The sequence below is a fragment of the Arabidopsis thaliana genome, chromosome 4 (assembly GCF_000001735.4).
Source record: "Arabidopsis thaliana chromosome 4, partial sequence".
Classification (NCBI taxonomy): Eukaryota; Viridiplantae; Streptophyta; class Magnoliopsida; order Brassicales; family Brassicaceae; genus Arabidopsis; species Arabidopsis thaliana.
Window position 1 is genome coordinate 11,302,197 of NC_003075.7, and position 13,952 is coordinate 11,316,148.

Genomic DNA, 13,952 nt, shown 5'->3' on the forward strand with positions numbered 1-13,952 from the left:
ACAAATATACACATTACCCATATCGCATTTTTCTAAAATCTTTTTGTATTTAATTTCTACATCTGTTACAAATATTTGACAGGTGAATTTTGATCTTAGAGAATCAAATAAAAAAATAACATTACGATCTTAAGAGTACAAATACTTTGATTAGTAAACTATCCCATTTCCAACTACTAATTAGTTGCTACTCTTATTTTTAACCCCCCCATATACTTATTTAGACGTTGCAAAAGAATGTGATGAATATACAAATGATGACTACTCATTAAATTGTACTCCCAATTAATGGTGAGTAATTAACAATGTCGATGGGCGGCAAACAATATATTTTTTCTTTCAAATATTTGTTTTTTTTTTAATTGTCAACATGGTATGCTAAAAATCAAAATGTTAACAAATTGCACTCGTATGTAAATGCATATGCATATAGGTGGACGTGTATATAAATGTAAGAAATGTGTCTCTCCTCACAACACGTATTTTGATAACCTTCACTTCCCATAATTCTCTCTAACTCATCACTCTTTTTCTTCTTCTGCATAGATCTTCTCATGGATCCACCATTCAACGAAATATACAATAACCTTTTGTATAATCAGATCACAAAGAAAGATAACGATGTTTCTGAAATACCCTTTAGCTTCTCAGTCACAGCCGTCGTCGAGGAGGTGGAGCTTCCTGTGATTGACGTCAGCCGTTTGATTGATGGAGCCGAGGAGGAGAGAGAGAAATGTAAGGAAGCGATTGCGAGAGCTTCGAGGGAGTGGGGATTTTTTCAAGTGATAAACCATGGAATATCAATGGATGTGTTGGAGAAGATGAGACAAGAGCAAATTAGGGTCTTTAGAGAGCCTTTTGACAAGAAAAGTAAGTCGGAGAAATTTTCCGCCGGGAGTTACCGGTGGGGAACGCCGTCAGCCACTTCTATCCGGCAGCTTTCTTGGTCAGAAGCTTTTCATGTTCCCATGACAGATATTTCTGACAACAAGGACTTTACTACTCTCAGGTACACAAATATTGTTATCAATTACATTTTTTTAGAATTAATTTACTTATTAAACTTAATTATTTGAAAAAATATGTGGAGAATTATCCCAATAACAAGATGTAAATTAAAATACAACTTTACCTTTCTTTTGGTTAAGTTACCTTCTAAACAACTAGTGTTTTGAGGATTAGTAAGTAAATTTTAATGACATATATAATGATACAACTATAGTATTAATTAATATCAAGTTTTTGACTATAAGTAACACTATTTGCAAAGAAAATTAATTAATTAGTCAAAGATTAGACATGGGAGACAAACACAGTTTTTAATTCAGTATATGGTGGTTTTGAAGCATATAATAGAGTGTTGTCATTTATATTTAATTAATAATAGTTTTGGATATTTTAGAAATTTAATCCTAGAAAATAAAGTTGTTGGGCATTGGGTCAAAGATTTATTCCCCATATCTCATGCGTTTCTATGTTTTCCATTTTTAATACTATTTTTGAATACGTCTAATTTTGGGATAGCAAGTTGGCATGTGAAATACAATGAATAAATAAACAATATTAAGACTTTTCAAACAAAAATAAAATATTATGTATTTGGAAAATATATAAGAAATAAATCTTAACGTAGATTTTTTTTGTTTGTTAAAGAACAATCTTAAGATAGTTAATTAAACTCTAGCTAACTTTTTTTAAGATACCTCTAATGTTGTTATTTATTCTTTGATTCTTCGTATTCGTAGGAACTTCGTCAACTTCAAATTCTTTAACATGCTAGAAAATATAATGGACTTCTTAGAATTAATATTCTGCATTAGCTGCGCCGCGGAATGATTTTTTTATGAAACAAACCTTTTTATTGTTATATATCCAAACAATCATCATTTTTTAGTAGTTGTTGTCAGATTTTTTCAATAGAAAATGGGATTTAGACCAACTGATGATTTTGGTCGGTTTTTGTCGGGAGAAATAATCGAAAACCATTAACCAACTCATGGTTCCGAAAAAAAAAACCCATCAACCAACTCATTAGAAGACATAAGTTGCTTTTCAAAACAATATATAAACATTATACTACGAGTCTGCGAACGTTTATATCTGAAAACTTTCAAACAATTAACACGCCTATACATAACTGGAATCAAACTAACCATTTTACATTTACAATATCTTAGTTATATCTCTTTTTTTTTTGTCCAAAAGAGATTATGTATCATAACTTTTTTCATATGTGTGTTCAATTAAGAATTTTTGAATAACCTTTACCAAAAAAAAAGAAAAGAATTTTCTCAAATAAAATTTTAGTTTACTCAGAACCTCTAAAAACAAGCTAGGTACGATCTAGAAACATATAGTACACACTATTTGTGTATAATACATAACTACAGTACTATATGGTGAGAAAAGAAAGGAAGAGTCACGAGAAAACTGTCTGTTTGGCAAATGAGGGATAATGGAAGGGAAGAAGAAGTACTCGGACATGCCAGGCTAGCTAGCTATATATAAATACACACGTATATAAATTATCTTGTGATCAGTGTGTACTAATGTGTGCTGGAATCTGTACACATTCTTATATGTACATATGTATTTGCATGCATGTGGTTGTCTTACACATCTTTATGCATTGTTTCAGCTTCTGTGCGTGTTTGTGTATGTGTGACCACATACCGTTGTTACTTTTCATAGTTGGCGTTCTCTTGATAAGTCACTGTTAGTGTGGCAATTTGACAATAAAATCTAAAATGTTATTAATTATAACACCCCAATTCAATATATATATATATACACATATAAGAAAATGTATGTGGAAAGTTCAAACTATAATCCATGAGATAATAGAAATATAGATCCGAATTTTATTATGGTTTTACAGTGATCTAATATATTGTAGACAAAAATGGTTTAGAAAACACTTGAATGCAAATGCCTAAAAAGGCTAAAACACATGCATCACCGATCATTTTGCTAAAATTTCAGTTGAAAATAAGATGCAATACTTTATTTTTAAAAAATAAAATTAGAGATGAATTTTTTTTGTATTAATTTTTTTTAATAACTTTTGATCCTTAATCTCTTTGAAAAAAACAAAACAAAACAAAACATGTATAATCCCTTTATTACCGTCTGGTATTTATATATTAGACTGACCGGATTGTGGTATAGTCTTCCAAATGTCCAATACTTTCTAGACCGAGCTAATCCAACCGGATGATAAAGTGAATAGAGTTCATCATTCAAATGTCAAATGAACTATAGTCTATATACATAGATGCATGCATATAAAGAGTATCCAAAAAGAGAAATAATATAGAAGACTCAAAATTGGAAAAAGGGTCCCATGTTCCTAACAGGTAGGAGATATCTCTATCATAGAGAAACAATGGATCGTACACGTACACGTACATCTCCTCTCAACCTGATTCATACCCATTTTTCCTTCTCTACTCGTCCTTGATTTAGTCTCTTGGGACCCTTCTCCATTATATCTCACATGTCTCTCAAACTTCCTGCCATTTCACCTCCTTACATGTCAATTTGCTTCGATCACCTTAATTATATTATGGGCATGTTATAATGTTCTTATCTTCTAATTTGTTTCACAGCTCAACAATGGAGAAATTTGCTTCGGAATCAGAGGCATTAGCATATATGTTGGCAGAGGTTCTTGCAGAAAAATCTGGACAAAATTCAAGTTTCTTCAAAGAAAACTGTGTGAGAAATACATGTTATCTAAGGATGAACCGATATCCACCTTGTCCCAAACCATCGGAGGTGTACGGATTAATGCCACACACGGACAGTGATTTCCTCACAATCTTGTATCAAGATCAAGTCGGAGGACTCCAACTTATCAAAGACAATAGATGGATCGCTGTTAAACCTAATCCTAAAGCTCTCATTATCAATATTGGTGACTTATTTCAGGTAATTGAGCTTTTATTATGTCATTCTACCATTACCATTATATCATTATCCGGAGCTTACAAATTAGTTTGGTATTTTATGTTTTGATATGGTTTGGAAGGATTTAAACAATTTGTTCATACGCATGCATGATCAATAATTAAAAATGTGGATTTCTTATAAAGATAACATCTAAGGCAATGTATTAAAAATGTCTTTAAATTACTAGATTGTACTTATATATGTGTTTGGTTAGGCATGGAGCAATGGCATGTACAAAAGTGTTGAACACCGTGTGATGACGAACCCAAAGGTGGAGAGATTCTCAACGGCTTATTTTATGTGTCCATCATACGACGCCGTTATAGAGTGTTCAAGTGATCGTCCTGCTTATAGAAATTTCAGCTTCAGAGAATTCAGACAACAAGTTCAAGAAGATGTTAAGAAGTTTGGTTTTAAAGTTGGCCTTCCTAGGTTCCTTAATCACGTCTACTAATTTATACACCCAAATTTTTATTTTTCCTTTATAATTTATTTTAGGTTTTATGATTTATTTGAATTGTTTTTGGTTTGATTTTTTCCATATAATTTATTTTTCATGTTTTTCCTTAAGAAATATATTGTTCCTCATTATCAAATTTAATTAAAATCGATTAGAAAACCAATTTTAAGTTACAGAGGAAAAAACTGAACTTTATTAATTTTGAATTGTACATTGCAAAAAAAAAAAAAAAACTCAATCCGATAAAAAGAGAAAAAAAAACTAATGAAAAATATTTGGCATTTGGTTTTATTTTATGTTATAAAAAAATGTCAGAAGATATTAGACGAAGGGTCACGATAAATAATTAGAAACAAAAAGAATTAAAAAAAAAAAAAAAAAAAAGAATAAAGAAATGGCTTTGCTCTCGGCGATGAAGTTGCAGGGACGTCCACCACCGATCTCGTCCAATCTCAACCCAAATTCCAAACCTGCAGGTTCGGATTCCGTTTCCTTAAACGCCTCCGAACCTGGCTCCGAACGGAAGCCTCGGAAATTCAGCTCACAGCTAAACCGCTGGAACAGAGCACGAACCTTAAGGTCTGGCGCGAAGCTGGACAGTACGATTACTAATGGATCAAACAATACGACCGGTCCGATGCGTCCGATCGAAAGTTCGAGTCGCACTGATGTTTCGACATTGGACAGCGACGTGTCATCATCAAGTAACGGAGTTAGCGAGGCGGATATGACGGCGGCGAAGTCGATTTACATAGTCTCTGACGGAACTGGATGGACGGCGGAACACGCCGTTAACGCTGCTTTGGGACAATTCGACTATTGCTTGGTCGACCGTGGTTGTCCCGTTAATACACATCTCTTCTCAGGGGTATTATCGTCTTTCATCTCTCTTGTCTCAATACTCATTTTTACTAAACCAAACCAAACGGGAATGAATTCGGTTTACAATTTAAATTTCCTTAATTGTTGAAATCGAACTTTAAACCGAATCCAACCAAATGACAATTCCTACTAATTTCAGCTGAAAATGTCTGTAATTCAATTTAGCCGTTGTGAATCGGACCGAAATTATTTCTGTTTTCTTGAACCGGAATAATTGATTCCGGTTATCTTAAACCGGAATTGAGTTAGTTTACTTGATTGGTTATTTGGTTTTTTGAAGATTGAAGATGGGGAGAAGTTAATGGAGATCATAAAGCAAGCGGCAAGAGAAGGAGCAATGGTAATCTACACTTTAGCTGATCCATCAATGGCAGAAGCAACCATGAGAGCTTGCAAGCTATGGAAAATCCCATCATTAGACATTCTTGGACCAATCACAGAGTCAATCTCCTCTCACTTAGGCACTAATCCTTCCGGTCTTTCACGTGGCATAACAAACTCATCTCTCAACGAAGACTACTTCAAAAGAATCGAAGCTATCGAATTCACTATCAAACACGACGACGGTGCCTTGCCCGAGAATCTTGAAAAAGCTGACATTGTTCTTGTAGGTGTCTCTAGGACAGGGAAGACACCACTCTCGACTTACTTAGCTCAAAAGGGCTACAAAGTCTCTAACGTACCGATTGTGAACGGTGTTGATCTTCCCAAGACTTTGTTTGAGATCGACCCGAGAAAGGTTTTTGGTTTGATGATTAATCCATTGGTGTTGCAAGGGATAAGAGAGGCTAGAGCCAAGAGTCTTGGACTTGGTTCGAGTTTTAAGACTAAGTACTCTGAGTTAGGTTCTGTTAAAGAAGAGCTTGAGCTTGCCAAGAAAATCTTTGCAGAGAATCCGACTTGGCCAGTGATTGGTAAGACTATATATATATGATCAAGAATTTAAGAGAATTTGACAAAGTTTAATCTTTCTATGAATTGTGTTGTTTTGCAGAAGTGACAGAGAGTGCAATTGAGGAAACTGCGGCAGTGGTTTTAAGGCTTTACGATGAGAGACAAAGCAATAGAGCAATGCCTCGCATCTCTAAAAGCTACTAAATGATTATTATTCAAAGAGGATTTGAAATTAAGGTGTAAGGATATATATAGAGAAAATATGAATTGATAAAACTCTTTTGTAAAGCCCATTGGCACATTTTTACATGACCATATTATTGGGTCAAAGCTAAAATCCATACAAATATTTCACTATTTATATGCTAGGCTGCTAGCCCAAGTTGGAGAGAATTGAGTGAGTTTGTTTTCCCACCCACAAAAACTATTAACAATCATATGTAATAAATTTGTATGGATTTTAGCTTATTATGTATCATATCATTTGCTTATTTTTTGGCTTATTATTTGGAACGAGCATATTTTTAGAGTTTGAGTTAAAGACTGCACTAGAAATTAAAGACTACACTAGCTAACTTTTTGCACAACTCTTTTGGGAAAGAGAAAATGACATGATATACGTCAAGATGGGCAAAACAACATATTTGATCATGGCCTCGTTCCTCCTTTGAAATATTTTTTCCTCACCAACCATTTATGAATACAAGTAGCAACTGCAACAGCTTAGTTTGAGCAGTATAATTAGTCAAGGAAATGTAGGTTTGGTTTGACCAATGATACAATCATAAACTTCATAATTACTGAAAATAACAAAGCAACTAAAATATTTTCTTCTAAAACTCTGTGATCAACAACTGCAATTATCTATTGCCCCATCGCATACCCCAGTTCATACTCTAAATCTACACCACAGGTTTTATGGGAGTTTTGGATTTGTTTGGCAAAATTTCAACATCAAACTTTTTTAAACCATGTGTCGACTTTGGTTGATAGCAGCAAAATTCAAAATGAATTACATAACGTAAATTGGCCAGTAATACATTCTACAATTTAGCCTATGATAGTGGGGTGATGTGCTTTATGATCAAACACTTGAAGGAACCTAAATATGGTAATAGCTTAGGTGAATAGCATGTGGTGACATTTATTCTTCCACGCTTCTGTAGGTTCTATTTGCTAAGATGGTCCATTTATTACCCAAGTTTGATTTTTTAGTTTTTCAAAGAAAGAAAAATACAGTAGCTACTAGCTAACATCAAATATTAAGTGCCTGTATATGGGACATGTGATATAATAATATAAATCCAGTTAGTTATGAATGAGTCTTTAATACGAGGAAAGTTTTTGTGGAAACAAACTATCAAGAAATTATTAGCTCTCGTAACAGAAAATTGATTAGATGGGGCAAGGAATATTTTCAAGAAATTCAAACCAAAAATATTGGTCTATTTGACTTCACTCAAAATGATCAAAATAGATATCACTTGTTTTACACATGTCCTTACGCTGTTACAGTTTGGACTTCAGTATGTGTCAAGTTGATATGACGCACAACCACATCCAATTGGTCCTAAACGCCCCAATCACTTATCTAGTATTTCAAGCCTTCATTCATCATTTGTGGACAGAGATATGGGAAGAGGCACCACCAGCCTTCTCATTCTCCTCTTCATCAGCCATCGACAAAGTTATTAGGAGTGGAATAGTATCCCGCGCCAATCATGCACTACCGGCAACAACAACGAGCTCTTCTTAAGATCAACATGTGCGTCATAAGAATGGGCTGATCAACATGTTTGTTTTTGCTCTGTTTTTATAATGAAAGTTTAAGTTCATTTGTTTTTCTTTTTTCCATAACTAATCTTTTCTTTTTTGTTGATCAAATAAATATCAAATTTCAACCCAAAAAAAAAAAAAATCCTGCAAGATATTGGAATAAGAGATTTATTTGGAAAAAAATTATATATAACACGAACGGTGTTATGTAAACTCAACATAATTCGATCGTAAGAGAGTTTCTCAATATATTTGGAAAAGGTAAAACCAAACGAAACTAAAATTACTCACCAGTCACCACAATTGATATGTACACATAGAGAACACATTGAAGACAATCGAAACACATACTCGATAAATAAATTTAAAGAAAAAACAGAGAAAAAAGAATTTGAAAGAACAGAAGAGAAGATTCTCTGTCTTTGTCACAATAGTCATAAACTCTTGTCTTAAGCTTTCTTTTCCAATCTCCCATATGATCTCGTGCGTGCCCACTTCCCACTTTCTCTCTCTCTTACTGTTGTCTTCTTCTTTTTTTTCATTTAAAAAAAATCATACGAAATAAAACTATTATCACAACCTTACCCTCTTCATTTTTTGTAATGTTCTTCTGTCTGATACATCTCCTTAAAATGTAGGTCGGTGAGACTGTGGCATGTTCTATGGCCACAAACTTAGGTCGGTCGATGATATATATGCGTTATATATAATGCTCTTCGTGTGTTTACTATTAGTCTAGAGGCATATCTCCGGGATTGGACTTGCTGATCGAGAGTGTGAATATGATTAACAAGATTGATCCCATGCTTGACCTGTCATCAAACAAATTAACCCTACGTCAATATATTCGTCAAAAACAACTTTACGTATTAAATTCTGATAGGCAATTCCGATATTCAGTAGCAATGTCGTACACGACTTATGATAATTTAATACATTGACTAATTCAGACTTTTAAATTTAATATGATAATATCTAATAATGATGTAAAATGACTAAAGTAAATAAATAAATTGATCTATATATGCAATCCAAAAATTTAAATTATATAATTAATACTAACAACGATGTATTTTCAAGTAACTAATTCTATATATGCATTTTGAGTTCTATATCTTTGGGGGTTAATTAAATAGATATATTATGATATGATGAGATTAAAGGAAGTGTGATAATTACTTACAAAGTTGCAAAGAAGAGGACGATTTTCTTCGGATCAAGCATCCAAGAAGTGTGAGAGCGTTTAAAACTCGATTTCCTCGAAAAACCGAACCTTCTTTCTCTATTTTGGTCGGTAATCATATTTCCTGCGGCCGTGGCAGCCGTAGTAACGGTGATCTGATGAAGCGGCGAGGCTGAAACAGCTGTGGCAGCGGTTGTGGCCGTGCCTGCATGTTCTGTGGGGCCCACGGTGCTAGCCTTTTCCGGCGTGCTTGACCCTGCACCACATCAATTTCCATACCACAAGCTTTAATTAATAGCAAAGAGTAATGATTCTTTTTCTTTATTTGACAAGACAAAATAAATTGAATCATAACGTAGTCATTAGTTATTGTACGCCAAATTTAATAAAAGTATGAGGGCATGCGCTGCACTGGTGCAGGAGAATTAAAAAGTTGGAATATTGGTTCCTTTGTGGTATGCATAAAGCTATGTAGCTAACACAAATAATTTCTAATTTTAATTCAAAATAAAGACAAGAAAGAGATAAACATGAGAGTTTTTCCTATTAATTGACTTGTAGATAATGTACACATAATATGTCGTAACATAGATTGCAAGCATGAAGTGAAAAGTTAGTTAGTAAGGTGAATGAAAATTTCCTATTAAAAAGGGAGAATTGGTGAAGTTTTCAAAATATATAAATGTATCAACCTAAAGTTAAGGTTTACAGCTAAAAACGCATGGGTTGGTCACAAACTAAAACCTACGTAACACTTCTAATGTCTACCTTTCCAAGACGAAAAGATCAGTGGAATTTAAATAAAGGGTTATTATTCAATTTTACTTAGATTAGGCAAACCGATCCCTCTTGCATTAGAGATATATAAAAAAAAAAAAAAAATGCTCAAAGACATTTCACGAAGAGAAAAAATATCTAACCTCAACTAACAAAATAATTCCAATTGCATTATGATGAAAAAAATCTGAAATATAGTAGTATTTGTTTTCATCGTAAACACCCACCATTTTTTTGTTAAGTTTAAGATTTTTTTATAACTCACAGTCACAGATAAGCCCAAACCGAATTTATTTCAAGAATCTGCTAGGGCCATTAATTAGATACTATTACAATTATATGGTACCAAAAAATAAGCAAAGAAACAAAATGTACACTCATGGGCAGTAGAAAAATGCATTTGTCTATATACGTGAAATTAAAACGTTACTGTATGTTTAATATATGTAGTAGTTTAATAAACTGTATTAAAGACAATAATAAATCAAGAATATGACGTATATATTAAATTATGAATTGATGATATTGAAGAATGAATTTTACCTCTAAGTGGGGACTGAGGAAATGAGATCTCCTTGTCATTACCATTTGCGTCAAAATGGAGTTTTCTCTCGTTGTTGCTTCTTGGAGACCCTTTCCTCGATACATTCCTCTGCAACTTTTATTTTCTTTATTTATTTCAGTTTTCTAGTTTCACTTCATAATAAATATCTCAATAATTGAGTTTTCACTAGAAAACACTCCAAAAGAGAAATTAAAATATCTGAAAGAAGCTTCATGCCAAATGCCAAATACAAGAAAAGAAAACAGAGAAATCCGTGAGATGATAGTAATAGTTTTTGATAACACAGAAAAATATTTATAAAAAATAACTGACACATTAAAAGTCAACTTTTGATTAGGGTTTTTTACTTTATACTTGAAAAAAATATTAAATGAGACGAAAAAAATGGGCAGAAAAATTAAATCGAAGACTCAAGAGTAGTTATTAAAGGATATGGGCGTTTCTTCCATGATTCTCACCAAAATTAAATACCCAAAAGACAACAAAAAAAAATAAAACAGAGAAGAAAATAGAAACAAAGATATGAGAAAATAGAAATTGTGGTGTTCTTGATGATTATTAAGCAAAGTTTTGATTTTAGAAAAACTCACAGTAATTCTTGGACTAGAAGAAGAGAAGTCTTTGTGGATGACATTAGAGAAACTTTCAACATCGATCGTCACAAACCCATCTGGGTTAACGGGTTTTTGAAGCCCTGATCCGATTTCTTGACCCGGAATTGTTCCACCGTTTTCCATCGATCTTCAAGGAACAAAAACAAAGACATGATCATCAACATGTTCATGAAGAAACTAGAGAGGACATATAAAGAAAAGTGAAATAAACTTACTTAGGAATTGAAACAGGGGAGATTAAGACAGAGTGGGAACGAACGTCTCTGTTGTGCTCTGTTTGAAGAAGAAGAAAGGTGATTAAGGTTTTGTTTTGGTTGGAGACAAAAAGGGAAGAGAGATTCTGGGGAATGTCGAAACTGAAAGAAAGGAGAGAGAGCCCTTTTACTTTTTATTTATGTTGCCCATTTTTTCTAAATGGGTTGGTGTCTATTTTTTAGTATTTTATTTCTCAAAGATAAGTCACAACTCACACGCACGAGAGAGAGAAGAGATAGACTAATGAGTGATTACTTATTCATAATCATGATTCCGATGTTTACTTTATGATTAGTTGATCTAACTTAGTGGAATGGCAGATGGATGAATATGTTATCATTAAAACCCTTTGATTTATTCGTTTTTATTATGAGTCCGATAGTTTTGGTTTTGCGTATGTGTTTGATTTGGTGTTGTCTTGCTCTCTACGATAGTTACAAATTTTTTCTTTCTTAATATGTTAAAAAGAATAAGAAAAATATAAATTTGTTTTGTTTTAGATATGTAAATCCATATCAACAAAAATATGAAGAAGAGTATAGATACAAGATCCATAGATTTAATCAAGTGAACATTGACTATTATTTTTGTAAGAAAATTATTTACATAGACCGTTAAGTAGAAAATTCTAATATTGGTTTAAGATAAGGTTTGTAAAATTATTGCAGTTTATGGGTACAATGTCTTGGAGATTTCAAGTATCAAAATGCCATCATAGATCCTTTTTTGTGGTATCAAGTTCCATCATAGTTCTCATATGCTGTGGTTCGAATTATCCACGTATAGATAGAATTTTGTTTGTTTGCTACGAACAATATTATTAATTAGAATCTAATCAGTGTTAGGAACTTAGGATTTATAAATGAACGTTATTTAATAATATGACATTAGAATTTTTGGTTATAAAAAAGAAGAAGAAGATTGGTGATCATTTGAGGAATATGCGATGAATAATCATTAAGGTGAGCAACTAACTTCCCTATTTTATGATCTGCTTGCTTCTGAAGGCACTCCTTAGCTTCTTTCTTTCTTTTTTTCATTTGACTCCCAATTTTCTTCCTCTTTAAAAAATATTTCCATCATTCCATGTTGTAATTTCAAAATTGTCAAATAATTGATGAAGAATGTCCAACCTTTAGCTTTTAATAAACCATCAGTTAAGTTGCGGTCGAGTCATAATGTAAAATTGTGGTAACACATAGAATATATTTAAATAAGAAAAACCACTTAATTAAATTTCCATCAATTTAAGGATCAAACTATCCAAAATTTTGAAAAATAATACTTGAAAAGATTAAATTATCAAAATTGACTATATACCTAATCACCCTCAAAACTATAGCAACAAGCACATCAACAATAGTTGCAAAACATTCATTTTAAGATGTTGTCCAATATCATATTTAATATGTTTGCAGCCTAAAAAGTCGTTTCTTCCAGAAAAGGAAATTAGTTTGTTTCAAAAGGAATAACCAAAAACGATAGCTTGTAATTATAAGCTATATATTTTTTTCAATATGATTTTTACAGCTTTCCACCACACCTAAGAAATACGATCGCATGTAGAGAAAGCAACTGAGATTTTTTTTTTTACCGAAGTCTGTAAACAGTTATTTAACCATGTATAAAAATAGAATTTACGACTTTCCAAGATATTTTTTCGTTTTGGGGTCTAATGGGCGAAAAACAAAACAAACCGAAAAACAAAAATGAGAGACATAGGCGACAGGGAGAGGACTCGAGCTATATGACAATTTTTTAAAAAAAAATCACAAATAATGAAATATGTTATCGAGTGTTTATGAGAATTGAGAAGAATAAAATAAAATAATTAATACTATCTATTATCTCGAAGGTGTTTGGACGTTAGATATTTTCAAATGGAACTATGAAAAAGAAAAAAATATTTGTACTGCTAGACATTATCTCCTCTTATGATTATTGTTTTAGTCGATGAGTACACGATTTTTTTATATAGAAATACTATTTGTTGATACCGCAAATTGTAGTTATTTAAGCGTAATCTATGTAAGAAATAATGTAAGAAAGTTTAAGTTTGTGCAAGGTTGTCAAGGAAGAACAGTGTCTTTGTGGCTTGAGATTTGGTATTTCGATCAGATTCATCAACGTGATACACTTTTCGATAGAAGAATAATTTATGTTCTATCAAAACTCACTAATCCAGTAACAATTTAGAATGTGATATTCATATTTTACTTGCAAAGAGTCTCGTTTGTTTTGTTTTTTTAGCATTCTTATGGACTATGATAAAAAATGAAATTGATTGTTATGATTTTTGTCTTATTATGTCAGTAGAAAAACTAGCTAGGATGCATCTAGTCAAATCTTGTACGTTCCAAGCTTTAATCAAAGTTAAGTGTGACTTGACAGTAGCCCTAAACCGTAAATCCAAATTTTACAAAAAAATACAAAAATATACGTCCCGATATACTTATTAAAAATAAGAAAATTAACTAAGATGTGATATATATCAAAGAGTTGGTTTCGTCACTTTCAGTAAGATGAATCATTCACTAAATCACTAATAATATCGTATTTGTAGAGTTCGTACACTTGATTCATGTGTAACCAATT

At 32.4% G+C, this 13,952-nt stretch overlaps 4 protein-coding genes across 8 annotated transcripts; 3 read left to right on the top strand and 1 right to left on the bottom strand.

Annotated features, from left to right (window-relative positions):
- Positions 1–485: 485 nt before the first annotated feature.
- Positions 486–4,574, top strand: GA2OX8 (gibberellin 2-oxidase 8; the record flags this gene model as incomplete). 3 transcript variants are annotated; one of them, NM_118239.3, is made up of 3 exons in its annotated part: positions 486–1,009; positions 3,609–3,930; positions 4,166–4,574. In NM_118239.3, the coding sequence occupies exons 1-3, from the start codon at positions 555–557 to the stop codon at positions 4,403–4,405; spliced, it is 1,017 nt and encodes a 338-aa protein (NP_193852.2). In that variant the 5' UTR covers positions 486–554. The 3 variants fall into 3 exon arrangements, with proteins under 3 accessions (NP_193852.2, NP_001320018.1, NP_001154261.1); NM_001160789.1 differs by lacking the exons at positions 3,609–3,930; positions 4,166–4,574 and adding an exon at positions 1,746–1,836 and having other exon boundaries at positions 489–870; positions 976–1,009; NM_001341476.1 differs by lacking the exons at positions 3,609–3,930; positions 4,166–4,574 and adding an exon at positions 2,639–2,778 and having other exon boundaries at positions 487–1,009.
- Positions 4,575–4,748: 174 nt separating this feature from the next.
- RP1 (PPDK regulatory protein) lies at positions 4,749–6,729 on the top strand. Of its 2 annotated transcripts, NM_001036609.1 has the most exons (4): positions 4,749–5,279; positions 5,574–5,988; positions 6,070–6,207; positions 6,288–6,546. In NM_001036609.1, the coding sequence occupies exons 1-4, from the start codon at positions 4,806–4,808 to the stop codon at positions 6,389–6,391; spliced, it is 1,131 nt and encodes a 376-aa protein (NP_001031686.1). In that variant the 5' UTR covers positions 4,749–4,805; the 3' UTR covers positions 6,392–6,546. The 2 variants fall into 2 exon arrangements, with proteins under 2 accessions (NP_001031686.1, NP_193853.1); NM_118240.4 differs by having other exon boundaries at positions 5,574–6,207; positions 6,288–6,729.
- A 953-nt stretch (positions 6,730–7,682) lies between these two features.
- AT4G21213 (uncharacterized protein) lies at positions 7,683–8,095 on the top strand (the record flags this gene model as incomplete). Its single annotated transcript, NM_001125549.2, has 1 exon — positions 7,683–8,095. The coding sequence occupies one exon, from the start codon at positions 7,683–7,685 to the stop codon at positions 7,941–7,943; it is 261 nt and encodes an 86-aa protein (NP_001119021.1). The 3' UTR covers positions 7,944–8,095.
- A 56-nt stretch (positions 8,096–8,151) lies between these two features.
- On the bottom strand, positions 8,152–11,654 carry AT4G21215 (uncharacterized protein). 2 transcript variants are annotated; one of them, NM_202854.2, is made up of 5 exons: positions 11,318–11,654; positions 11,079–11,229; positions 10,467–10,581; positions 9,147–9,402; positions 8,152–8,775 (listed from the first exon to the last, which is right to left on the bottom strand). In NM_202854.2, exons 2-5 carry the CDS (start codon positions 11,223–11,225, stop codon positions 8,694–8,696), a joined length of 600 nt encoding a protein of 199 aa, NP_974583.1. In that variant the 5' UTR covers positions 11,226–11,229; positions 11,318–11,654; the 3' UTR covers positions 8,152–8,693. The 2 variants fall into 2 exon arrangements, with proteins under 2 accessions (NP_974583.1, NP_680731.2); NM_148365.2 differs by having other exon boundaries at positions 8,189–8,775; positions 10,467–10,575; positions 11,318–11,513.
- Between the last annotated feature and the right edge of the window lie 2,298 nt (positions 11,655–13,952).